Raw genomic sequence first — 14113 nt, forward strand, 5'->3', positions numbered from 1 at the left:
GACACTGAGCATGTGGCCAGAAATTAATGAAAGGGACAATGGAATTCTATGCCAGTTTAATGAAGGATTCTCTGTGTTTACAGGTGTTACAGGTGTCCAGTGTGAGGTGCAGTTGTTGGAGTCTGGAGCAGCTTGGAAAGTCCCTGAAACTCTCATGTGCAGCATCAGGATTGACCTTCAGTTACTATTGTATGAACTGGGTCTGCCAGGCACCAGGGAAGGGGCTGGAGTTGGTTGATGTGATCAAACACAAAACTAATAATTATGGAACAAGCTATGGGTAGTCTGTAAGTGGCACGACTCCAAAAGCAGTGTCTACCTGCAAATGAACAACTTAGGAATCGAAGACACAGCCATTTATTACTGTGCTAGAGACACAGTGAGAAGACTTCAGTGTGAACCCTGACACAAACTTCCCTGCTCAGAACCAGCAGTAGCTGCAGATCACACTTGGAAAATCAGCACATTTCAGGAATATGTATAGATACTACTTCATGCTTGTTTGTGTGGTCACAGCTGTCACCCTATCTACTGATTTCTCAGGATGCTCTCTGTATTTATGGTCTGTGGAGTCTGTGATAGCAGAGTTCACTTTTGCTACAAGAAGCCCCAAATAAAAAACCAGAGTAAGGCAGAGCAGGCGTTCTTTGATGTGTGTAAACTGACCTTGAGTCATGGGAGCTTCGGTGTATGACTACTTTGTGATAATCCCTTTTGGAACAAGGCAACTCAAGGTGACAATGGCAGCTGCAAACCCAATGGAGGATCTGGTGGATCCACAGCAGTGAAGCACCTTTGTTCTGTACTGGGAATGTAATGCCTTGATTCTGATTCATCAGTTAATAAAACCTAGAAATTGAACATTTACATCTTTAGAGGGCCTACCTACTGGCTAGTTTTTCTAAGTTATTATTGTTACATCTTTTCTAGTGTCTAAGACTCTGTAAAATAATTTATTATTCATTCTTACAGCTATTTTGGGTCTATGATATTGTACAGAAGTTTGCCAGAATATGTGTTTTTTGTTTCCTCCAGTAACAACTAGCTCCTCCTCAATAACTAATCTGTTATCCACAGTGCCATTAGTCTTTACAATATGCTGTGGATTTTCTAATTGTCCTGAGAGAGGCTGCTCTCCACTGTTACTGGAAAAGACTGAATTATCTTTGATCTGGGGGCCTCTATAGGGAGACCCCTGGGCACGTTTCCTGGTTGCAAAAGCTTACTTTGTCTGTCTGTAGTTGACCAACATTCTTTGCTCCAGTGTATGTCTTTTCCACACCTCTAGCAGAGGCCAGGATGCTGAGGCCTTCTATGTGAAGTATTTTTGGTAGAAGCATTATTTCTAGGAATGCTTTGCCTACAATTCCTACTCAAATGTCCTATTTTACCACAATTAAAACATCTAGGGTTTCAATGTCTTTTGAAACTTCTGAAGATTGCTTTCCCAACCCAATTCGATATCTCCTCTTGGATAGGCCATTTTTCATCCTGATTCCTCTTAAATATTTTAGAAATGGCCTCTCCTATTCAGGTTCCTGCTTCTGGATTGCCATACTCATCATTAGTTGTATATAACACCCATTCCTCTAATGGTGCTGATCTGATCTTTAATGGCCACAGTATCTGTTTATATTGTGGGTTTGCATTCTCATAAGCCAAAGATTCTGTAAGAAGTCGACTAATATTAGGATCAGTTATCTGTAAATCTACTGCTCTGGATAATCTTTGTAAGAATTCAGAGAGTGCCAACTGGTTCAGCCACTTTGGAAAGCAGTATGGAGATTCCTCAGAAAAATGGGAATAAACCTACCACAAGACCCAGCAACTCCACTCTTAGGCATATATCCAAAAGATGCCCATTCATATAACAAAGATGTCTGTTCCACTATGTTCATAGCAGCTTTATTTGTAATAGCCAGAACTTGGAAGCAACCTAGATGTCCCTCACCCGAAGAGTGGATAGAGAAAATGTGGTACATCTACACAATGGAGTACTATTCAGCAGAAAAAAATAATGGAATCATGAGATTCGCAGGCAAATGGATGACACTAGAAGAAACCATCCTGAGTGAGGTAACCCAGTCACAAAAAGAGAAACATGGCATGTACTCTCTCATATATGGATTTTAGTCATAGATCTGGGGAGTGCCAGCCTACAATCCTATGGCCAGAGAGTCTGGGAAACAGTAACTTCATTTACTGGCTGGTTAAGTACTGAGCTGAACTCAAGAAAGCCAGTATCAGAGAGGGAGGACTGATGATCAAAGGGATTAAGACTGGGCTGGTTGAACCCCCAGAAACAGCTGACCAGAAAAAGGTTAACTCTTGATTCCCAGGCATCAGCCTGGGAATCCAGCATGGGACTGATCAAGACCCCCTGAATCTGGGTGTCAGTGAGGAGGCCTAGGTAATCTATTGAGCCTTGGACAGCAGATCAGTACCCATCCCAAGTATACACACGGTCTCTGGACTCCCATAGAACAATGTGAGGTGCACTCTCACCCTGAACTCTTGGGGAAGGGTCTAGGCCCTGCCCTATATGAAATGACAGACTATGGACACCCCCATGGAGGGCCTCACCCTCCCTGGGGGAATGAGGGGATAAGGGGGGGGATGGGGGAGGGCACGGGAGGAGGGGTGGGAAAGGGAGAGGGACCTCGTACTGACTTGTGAAGCAACCTTGTTTCTTATCTAAATTTAAAATGGAAAATAAAAAAAATAATTAATAAAAAAAAGAATTCAGAGAATCTTTCTCTTGGACTCTGTATCACTTTTGAATATGATTCAACTTTTTCTGCTGTTTCACAAACCTTATCCAAAGCATTTAGTGCTGCTGTCTTGCATAAATGAAATGTAACCTCATCATAATCAGCTTGGAGTTGTGGGTCAGAAAATTGCTTCTCCTCAATAATCTTACTTTTGGAAGTTTCAAAGCTGTCCTTCAACCCTTGAAGTTCAAGGGCCTTGGCTTCCTTTATCCACAGAGCTTTCCATTGTATTTGGGAAGACTGGTCCAGCACTGCAGATATTAAATCATGCCAATCTGAGGGAGTTATCTTATTAGTAGTAGCCCATGTGCTTAGTAACTGTTTTACGTAAGGGCTGTGGACCCCATAAGACATTATCGCTTGCTTTATAGCTTTCATGGGAATGGGTTCCCATTTATGTGTAGTGGAACCAGTTTGGTTCCTCCACAGTGCTGGCTTTTCTACCATGGTTACTGGAAAGGCCGCCTTAGGATGTCTAGTAGCAATGCATCATTTATTTCCTGATAGCCTAGCATCTGTTGACTCAACGTCTGATGTTTCTGATGATGTATCTTCTAATGATTGAAATTTTGCAAGCATGTCATCTCTGAGGTCTTGAATTTCCAACATTAAAAATTTATCCAAGTCTTTGGACTGTTCAGTTAAATGTGATCCCAAGCTTTTCATACCATCCTCCCTAAAAACTCCAAAGGCATCTATTTTTCCTTCCAGAAAACACATTCGGTCTGCTAGATATCCATTGTTATCAGACACAGATTGAATTGACCCTGCTAATTTGGAAAATTACTCCTGGCTAGATTCCATCTTAGCAATAAATGCAGTGGACATTGAAATGAATGTGTCTAGAAGGTTGTTCTGATCAAATTCCAAATTATCTGTTTTGGTAACTAAATTACCTTTTTCCCGAATTTTTGACTCTAATTTTTGAATTGACCCTGATAACTTGGAAAGTTCCACCTGGTTAGACTATAATTTTTGAATCATTTGTACATGTTTTTTCCATGTGATTACATGTATTAACACACTAATCACAAACATGATACACATAATCGTATGAAAAATATCATAATTGTCTTTTACTGCATAATCCATGACGTTGGTAACAAAAATCTCTAAAATCCTGCAGTAGTAAATTACCTATTATGTTATAATTATATGTTCTTACCACCTATTAGTAATTCCCGAAATTGCAAAAATCACCTCTTGTTTTGTCTTAGATTAAAATACCTGTAGTTACCGAGCTAGGCCAGCAGATGGCGGAGGTGTACCGCCAAACACTGCTTCTCTGCGGAAAAGCGGATGTTTCCCAAGGAACCTGTGGAAATTCAGTGAACAGATTTGGGGGCAAAGAAGGGTTGGGGAAGTTGGCGAACACCTGCACTGCAGCGGAGCTCGTGGTGGCTTTATTAGCTGCTAAGCCACTGGAAGAGAGATGTTGATAAACGCAGGGTTTCGGGTCACTGATTGCTGGGAGTGCATATGTGAGCCCAACATGCTGTGGCAGTGAGGGCAACGATTATGCTGCTGGTCTTAAGGGGGCCATGGGTAGATGCAGTCAGCCAGGGCTTCTTGCCCCGGGATCCAGAGCAGCAGCGGAAGACGTGAGGTGGGCAGTCCAGCACATGATGCTCCGAAGTAACGTGGTCCCGCTCTTGCAGATGAAATGGCTGCGGCGGCTGTGTTTTCAGAAGAATGGGATTTGAATGGAATTCGGGAGAGGTGGAAACTGCTGGCTAGGGCTTGAGCCCTTGTAGCAGGGAGAGGGAGAAAAACGGATGTGCTCTGGGAGCTAGCATGCTGGGCAGAAAGAGGGAGCGCACAATGCAGCTGCATCTGCAGCGGGGTGGGGATGGTGGCCCAGGATCTGGAGGTGCAGCATCCCACGAAATGGCTGGAATGCTGATGAGCACTCACCTTAGTTATCAATGGCTGTGATGCACGGTTTTGTCACCCAACTGCAGATGGATGATGTTCTTTTGTCTGGCCAGGGCAGGGAGGGCATGCAGGTGAGGGTGGGGAGGGTAGCACTCACCTCGGGAGCAGAGCCAGGCATGGCCTTCCAATCCACTCAGCTGACACCAGATAATGATGATAGCTGATCCTATAGGGCATACAATATATGTATTTACCAGAGAAAGACAGAGTCATACAAGCTAGGAATTAGAAGCGTGGCTGGCTTCCAAAAAGGGAGGTCCTTTTTCCTTTTGCTTCCTTTTTTCTCTACCTGTGCTAATTTACTTGTCCCCACCCTCATGGGCAGATAGCTTTGTGGGGTTCACTCCTACACTATTCCAAGAATGTTCATGACGGTGTTGAACCATTGCTTTGTACAGAATAGAGCAGGAGGGTACTATGTCTTGGAGGACAAGCACATTCTCTCCACATTTACTTGGTGCAGGAGACACTTCCTGAGAATAAGGAAGTATGATGATGAACTTAGAGAAGAAATTCCAGGAGGAAAATAAATACACTGTCGGCAAACAGTCGTCACAATGTACTCTCAAGCAGAGGATGCTCACATATGTGAAAGAGGTGATGGGAACAAAATTTGCTTGTCCATAAGACTTTTTACCTTGACCTGTGTGATTAAAAAATAAATAAATGGCACTGTTTACAACAGAGAATATTTTTGTCCTCTAGGTGGTTTTCCTTTTTTTTATTTTGTAAATAGTATTTTAATCAAAATAATCTTATGGTAGCCATAGTAACAATGGCAGTATTCTTTTATTCCTGACATTCAGCCATTGTACAGCCAAGCTACATGTGTGTTCTCCTAAATGAAAAATTATACATAGATAGAAGCAATTGCATTCAGACAAGTCAAAGTTATACCAGAGCCAAGAATCAAAAGAAGTCCTACGTGTACCTTGTTGCCTCTAACAACAGAAAATATCATGTGAGTGTGTAGGTTTGTAAGGGTCACTGTGTATTATACACTGGTGTCAATCAGTGTCAGTATAGACATGCAACAAAGACAATGCAGCTTCAGAAAACAGGGCAGGAAGCATGCAGGTCTCCTGATAGCAGGGACTGGTCTCTTATATTCCTAGTTCAGAATCCCACTTCTCTGTCCACAATGTTATCAGGGAAGATAACAGAGAGAATCAAATTCATAAAGAAAACAATTTGGATTCTTCCTCGTATTGTGAGACAAACACCTATTTCTGGAGTTCTTACCTTCTACACAGATGCAAACAAATCAGGTAAGGCATGGTATAAATCAGGAAATATAAGTAAAGTAGTTCAAAGCCCTTACAACTCCATACAAAAGGCAGAGTTATATGCCATTCTCATGGTACTTAAAGACTTTACAGAGCCTCTCAATATAGTCATGGATTCTCAGTATGCAGAGAGAGTTTTCTTACACATTGAGACTGTAGAATTTGTTCCTGATGGCACAGCATTAACCTCATTGTTTTTACAATTACAGGAAACCATCAGAAACAGGAATGATCCTATATATATAACAAACATCAGATCCCATACAGGTCTGCCAGGTCCTCTGGCACAAGGCAATGTTGAAATTGATCGTTTAATAATAGGTAATGTGTTGGAAGTTTCACAATTTCATAAGAAACACCATGTTAACAGCAAAGGTTTAAAGAAGCCAAAGAAATAGTAAGTAATTGCCCCAATTTCACATTCTGCAATCAAACTGTTACCAGCAGGTTATAATCCTAAAGGAATTCACAGAAATGAACTTTTGCAAATGGATGTATTTCACTTCCAAGAATTTGGCCGTTTGAAATATGTACACTATACCATAGACACATTCTCAGGCTTCCAATGGGCTACTGCCCTCAGCACTGAAAAGGCTGATAGTGTTATTATACACCTCTTAGAGGTGATGGCTGTTATGGGTATACCTAAAACAATAAAAACTGACAATATTCCAGCATATGTCTCCAGTAAATTGGAATATTTTTCTTTTTTTATTTATTCATTTATTTTTTTAATTTTTATTTTTTATTTATTTTTAAGTTTAAATTTAGATTAGAAACAAGGTTGCTTCACAAGTCAGTTCCAGGTCCCTCTCTCTTTCCCTCCCCTCGTCCCATGCCCTCTCCCATCCCCCCCGTTATCCCCTCATTTCTCCAGGGAGGAATGTTTTTCAAATATTATAGTATAAAACATGTAACTGGTATAACTTACAATCCCACAGGACAAGAAGTGGTTGAAATATCTAATCTAACCTTAAAATAGATGCTTTATAAACAGCAAGGGGGGACAAAGACTCCCAAACACAGGTTACATAATGCTTTGCTAAAGTTGAATTTTTTAATGCTAATGAAAAAGGACAAACTGCAGCAGAAAGACACTGAACTACAGAGAAGACTTCTGAACTGAACCAACCAGTCTGGAAACCAGTATATGTGTTATGTTGGGGAAGGGGTTTTGCTTTCGTTTTCACAGGAGAAGAAACATTGTAAGGCCCATCGAAATTAATTAAGATTTGATAAGAAAAGAAGACTTCTCAGTAGGAGGACAGATGGTGGCTCATCTACAAGGTCATATTCTATCATGTACAGTTATGTTTAAGGAGACCTCATAAAAGGAAAGAGAAGTGTTCTGTTTGTATCTTTACAGGAAAACTTAGTTCTGAACAGCGAACAAATACTAGGTATATGGATACGTAAAGAAGAAAGGATAGCTACCCAGAGGACCATCAAACATGCAATAATACAATGTGGTATCAATGTGCAAATCTCTCTATTTTGTTATTATAATTTCTATTTTCTTTGCCTTAGTCCCAATTCATCTAATTAATGCTGGCTTTAGAGTTGGATTGGCTTTCCTGCTTTAAACTCAAGCATATTGTTAAAATACAATTCAGACTTTCTGTATTATATCAAAGAGCCATTGATATAAGACAGAAGAAAACAAAAATAGGGACTGTCATCTGTGTATACTTGGCTGTTTGTCTAAAATTCTAATCTCCTTCATGTTTATTATCTTCCTTAGGTTTGCCTTTCCCAGTATACATACATATAAAAGTTAAAATTTCCATGCTAACATTAATGTTTCAGTTTTCTAGAGAAAAAAAGGATTTCCTGGCAGCAATCTTCAACTGCTTCAGAAAGAAAATGTGGATTCATTTCTCTGACACTTCCTGATTCGACTGGATGCATTTGAACTGCCCCACATCATCGACCCCACTTGACAAGTACCATCCTGAAACCAGCTTAGAACTACATCACTCGACACATATCCAGACCAAGGAACTGATACAGTGCATCTTCTACAATCTGACCAGAGCTTCAGATAAGAGCTTCAATAAAATCTTCTATTTAAAATGAAAGGAGAAACCTACAAAGTTATCTGCCCATAAAGGCAGGGATAAGTAAATTAGCACAGGTAGAGATGAAAGGAAGAGAAAGGAAAAAGGACCTCCCTATTTGGAAGCCAGCCATGCTTCTAACTACTAGCTTGTGTGACTCTCTCTTTCTGGTAAATAAATATATTGTATCCCCTATAACATCAGCTATCCTCATTAGTATAGTATAAACCACAGTGATGGGATAGAAGGAGAGAGGGTCTGCTTATCTGTAAAATTCAAGGAACCACCTATAGAAATCGAAAGAGTTGTATGAATGTGGAGTTGTTGATAGATTTGCACTGGCTGCACCCATGGAAGTTTCATAAGGCTCAATTCTCTAGAGACTGAACTGGATTACTCAAGAATAGACAAAGCTTCCATCTTTAAAAGAACTCCATCTTATGGCTGCTCTGATGCATCACAGTCACACAAGATTCCTAGGAGATCCTCCTGACCTGTGTACGATTGCTGAGAGATAATACATATTTCTAGAAACATTTCAGGGCAATCCATACATTGGAATAACTTACATCTATTGGAGAGCATGTGCTGTCAAAGAAAACACAGAGGAACAAAATCTTATATTTACTATTGTGACTATTCAAATGACATCAAGATAATATGATCAATAACATTGTTAATATTTTTGCATGAGACAGCAAAAATTAAGACCTAAAAATTAATTATTCAGAGCCTGAGTGACAGGTGCAAAGAGGCCAGCAAGTGCGTTTCCTGACTGAGAGTTTATTTCTCTCATTTAACGTCATGCACGTTTCAGTATACCATCTCCCATGTCAGTTAGAAACTGCCCCTAGGAGGATAAGGTCAGTTACTTCCTAGAATCTATAGCAGTCTCCTGGTAATGCTACAATAAAAGAAATGACCTATCTGAAATCACTATGAAGACAGTTTATCTCATAGTAGAATCAATTCCTGTATTTGAAAACTAGCTTCTGCATGGTTCCACAGCTGTTGGGGTTCCAGAGTACAACGAAAAGTGAACATGTAACCCAGAGGTTATCTCCAGTTATAACTTGCTGCAAATGAAAATTAGATTCTTCAAGGGAGTATAACAGAGGAATCAAACACTCCTAAATGTAAGTTGAGGTGCATAAGCAGATGTCATAAGGAGTCCAATTCAACTGCATTTGAGCAATTCTTTGTAATAATTTCAAACGTCTTTATTGATATTTTATACATTTATTTGTTCATCTCTTATTTTATTCTACCCTTCCTTTGCCTATACAGAACAGCTTCTAACTTTGTGTTTTTATGGGATTCCAGAGTATGTGTATCAGGTGGTCTCTGCATCCATACCTGTTTCTTGTGCCTTTTCTTAGTCTCGTTTCCTTCAGTTTTTACTTCTTTTATTTTGTCCTGTTCTGAAGTGTTACATTTTCTTTGATCTTATTTTAATCTATTTGATTTTATTCACTAGAAGTCTTTTTGTTTTAAAACACACAGCAAGGTGGTGAATATGGATGGAATGGACTTGGGAGTTGGAGAAGGCAGAGGGGTGAGTTGTGCAGCTGCTTCTATCAGCATGTGTTTCCTCTACATTCCACAGCATGGATGGAGCAAAAAGTAGGTGTGGACCCTATGCTACAACAATATGACAGCATGCTACCTTTCTGGGAAAGACAGAAACTCATTAAATGGGTGGAAAAGGGAAGAAAAACTTGAGCAGTCTGAGCTGCCTAATCATAAATAAGGAAATGAGGAAGCCAAATTTGAAAAGAATCTTAGCACTGAAGTTAGACCTTAAAAATGCAGGAACAGTGACTATGTCCATAGGAGAATTATTGATAAAAGCCAGAACTTGAAAACAAACTGGATGCCCCTAAACTAAAGAATGGATAAAGAAAATGAGGTACATTTACACCATATAATACTACTCATGCTAAGAAATTATGACATTTTAAAATTGACAGGCAAATGGACAGAACTAGGAAAAATACCCAGACTGAAGAAAAAAAACAAATATGGTATGTACACTCTCATAAGTGGATATTAGACATAAGGAAAATGATACACTGCCTATAATCACAACTCCAGATAAGCTATAACTCTCTTCCAGAAAAAAATTGAAGCAGATGTGGAATTCCACAACTATCCATTGGGCCATGATACTAGAGTACAATCAAAGTGAGGGAAGAGTGATATGATGAACAAAGCACCTTGGTCCTGCCTCATTGAGATGATGGGACAGGCTTATAACATTTCCTAGGTGAGGTCTTACCCTCTCCAAAGGGAAGATTGTATATGGGGGTGTGAAGAGAGTAGGGAGAGTGGGAGGAGAGGAGGGAAGGGGAACTGGGATTAGAATATAAAAATAATTAATCATTACAAAATATAACAGGAAAAGAAATAAATTGATTGGGAAAAATTCCCCCAAAATGGAGCAGAAAATTTTGGTGGGGAGTGTGGGATAGGAAGTGCAGGAGGGGCATGACAAGATGTGTTTTCTGTGATTTCTTTAGTCCCCATGATCTCTATTCCAGACTCACACCTAGGAAGTCAGACACAGTGATGTCTATACTGTAATAATGAAATGGAGTGGTAACCACCCTCCTGATTTATAAAGTCTAGGCTGAATCCCCACATGCAAATGCATCTTCTAGCTCTAAGTTAAATCTCCTCCTGGGCGGTGGGTCACAAGCTACTGACTTCTGAGCAAAAGGGTTGGTGCCTAGAAGATGAGAATGTTGGGGCTTCTATACCTAATGACAGCCCTTTCCTAATGAGTGTGACCATATCATACATGTGTCCATGAGGGGATATGACAACATGTGATTGACACAATTGCCTCTTCTTTTCTGAAGGTGCTCTGTCCCAGATCCAGCTTCAGGAGTCAGGACCTGGCCTGGTGTACTCCTCAGAATCACTGTCCCTCATTTGCTCTGTCACTGGTTATTCCATCTCCAGTGGTTACTTGTGGCACTGGATCCAGCAGTCCCCAGAGAAGAAGCAGGAGTGGATGGGGTACATAAGTAGTGGTGGTGGCACCGGCTACAACCTTACCCTCAAAAGCCGCATCTCCATCACAAGAGAAACATCCAAGAACCAGTTCTTCCTGCAGCTGAGCTCTGTGACCATTGAGGTCACAGCCACATATTGCTGTGCAAGAGAAACAGTAAGGGGTCTTCAGCATTAGCCCACACACAAAACTCCCTGCAGAGGAGCTCTGTTCCAGCAGGGGGCGCTCAGCTCTAACCAAGCCCAGCAACTCTATGAATTCAGAGCACAGACAGAAAAATGCATTTGCTTCCCACTCCCCACGTACAGAGAAGGCAAGGGGTCTTTTATCTCTCTAATATTGAAATTGTGTTCTTTTGTAGGCCCAGATTTATTTATTTCTAACTGTGTCTCTCGAGACAGGGTACACAGTTATAATTCTTGTCACTTTAAATTTGAAGGAAGTCTTTACAAAATGACCCATCTCTGTGGTTTTAGAAATATGTTTTGATGAAAGTAGCTTTTTGTAACTCAGTTAATCTCACATGGCAATAGATTTCACATAAAAATGTGATTCTACTTTTGACAGCTCACACACTCCACGCTCAGCAACATCTGTATTTTGGAGCACATCCTATCCTCCTCACACAAAGCAGTTTCTGATATGTCTACAGAATGAGACATAGTACGAAAAGTGTGTCCATACACCACTATAGTTGAATTACCCACAATGAAAAGCACAGCCAGGAATTTCCTGGTGTCAAGCTTGTGTATAAAAGAACTCTGCTGTTGGTAGTTACTGTTCCTAGAGATGGATTATTCTGTGCAAGAAAATGTATCAGTTGGTAAAAGAATTAAAAACATATTATTTAAATACTGATGGTTAATATTTTTAAATATGACAGAGGAGTATCCACCTTTGACATAGGGAATTCAAAATTATGTGTTCAGATTTACCAGGACCTGTGATTTGTGATCTCATCACACAGAGTCATGGGGGTAGAAATATAACCCTAGTTCACACTCTGAAACTCAGTATCCCACCCATGTAATGAAAATAAAATCATCAGTGTAAGGGATCTCATATTAAATCTTCAGTGCCACTACACAATGTATTCTGTGATATACTTGAAAAATTCTGCCTGAACATTAGGAAAATTTGAACAACCCAAAGATGAGATGTAATGTCTGAAATAAATGTTCCCCAAACCATGATAGTATCACACACAAGGTAACACAGCATGAAGAGTGGTTAAAGTCCCCCAGAACATGCACTGTACAGCTACCCCTCCATTGATAAGATCTGTCCCTACCATAGAATCCCATAGCCTAAAGATCATTCATAAAATAAATGAATCAGATATGAGATTTCCAGGGATGAAGAAGTGGGTGGGCATCCAAAAAGGCCATTCAAGTCCCACAGTCTGTCTTCAGTTGTTAGCATTTTCTAATAACCGCTATAATTCAGACTCAATAGTACAGTGTGGACATAGAATGAAGGTTTACCTTGGTATATGAGCAAAGGAAAGTAGGTCATCTTCATTTTCACAAAGCAGTGTCTGGAAGGCATGCTCCTCATCATTTGTCATTTGACTGGGAGTAAGCAAACAAGTGTGTGATCAAGAAAATAATCCTGAAGATATATTAGATGGTATTTTCTGGATAAACTGTGGATGGAGGTGGAAGGAGGGATAGGGAGAAGGGAGGGGTGTGAGAACATCAGGGAGCAGGATGGTTGAGGTGGTTATGGATGCAGTGTGAGACCAAAGAAAGAGAAGTCTTCATAGAGACAGCCACTATTGGGTTATGGGGAAACCTGGAGTTAGTGTAATTCCCAAGAATCCACAAGGGTGACTCCAGTTAAGACTCCTAGCAATAGGGGAGAGGGAGACTGAACTGTTAAGACTCCTAGCAATAGAAGAGGGTGACTGAACTGTGAAGATGCAGGAGCTTAAGGCGCAGAAATTCCCCCTGCGGCAGGGGGTGCAGATCACACATCAAAACAGCACATTGCAGGAACAGGTACAAATGTAACTGAGTGTTCCTGGGTTCTCAGTCTCAGCTGGCTTTCTATCTGATGATTTCTCATAATGCTATCTGCACTCGTGGTCTGTAAAGATGGCAAAAACAGAGCTCTGTTTTTCCTACACACACACACACACACACACACACACACACACACACACACACACACACACACGGGCACGCAGCACACACGCATAAGGTATTAAATGAATTAAATACTAAAACTCATTGGTGACTGCAGAAATTGCTGCTGATGTCACCGCGATCAAATGTGAATAAAGGTCCTTGTTGTTGGTGAGGATATTGCCTCATGAAATTCATAGAAAATCCTGAGATCCTAAAATATTCTGATTAGGTCATTGTTTTGGATTAGGGGAGTTTGGAGCAGACACACTGTGTGACTTGTATACCCTAAGAGGTCTGAAATATGTCTGATTTCCTGAGAACTGTGCACCTCAGTAACAGATCTGAGCTATTTTCTGCTACTTAATGATTACCGTCATGTATCCTTCTATAGTTTGTTCATCTAGAACAACTATGACATTGGTTCTCAACATTGATGATATCCGTTCACATTAAACTCACCTGAGGCTCAGGCTGCAGCGCCTGTGGCCTCTGAGGATGGTTGTGGTAAAAGGGTCTGTCCCAATTTTACAGACTCCTTCTTCCATCGCTTTTCAGAGAATCCTAAAAATTAAAAGGGTATGGTTAACCTGGGAATATGTCTACTAAATTGAAATATTAATATTGGATAGGTGAAGGACCTACAATGTTATGTTCTTCCATCTTGTGCCACTTTGGGAACACTGACAGATAGTTTTCCTGCTGAGCAGTGAACTCTAGGACTCAGTGCCCTGGTCTGTTTAAGACAAGTTGTCCTTCTTTCTGATAATTACCCACGTGCAACTGACCTTGCTTAAGGAAAGTTCAGCCCAAGTTGTCCTCTGTCCAAGAACCCCCACAATATCCCTACCTCACTTCAATGGAGAAAATCGTTTCTTGTTTTCTCATCATGACCTCATTATTAGTCGAAATCAAACATTTT

General features: G+C 40.5%; 1 gene segment (V, D, J or C); it reads left to right on the forward strand.

The window, feature by feature from the left end:
- The first annotated feature begins 4312 nt into the window (after positions 1-4312).
- Positions 4313-11242, forward strand: LOC101837508. The segment is given in 2 exon segments: positions 4313-4406; positions 10911-11242. Coding segments are annotated over 2 exon segments (426 nt in total).
- Positions 11243-14113: the final 2871 nt, after the last annotated feature.

Source organism: Mesocricetus auratus, unplaced genomic scaffold, assembly GCF_017639785.1.
Source record: "Mesocricetus auratus isolate SY011 unplaced genomic scaffold, BCM_Maur_2.0 Super-Scaffold_15014, whole genome shotgun sequence".
Lineage (NCBI taxonomy): Eukaryota > Metazoa > Chordata > Mammalia > Rodentia > Cricetidae > Mesocricetus > Mesocricetus auratus.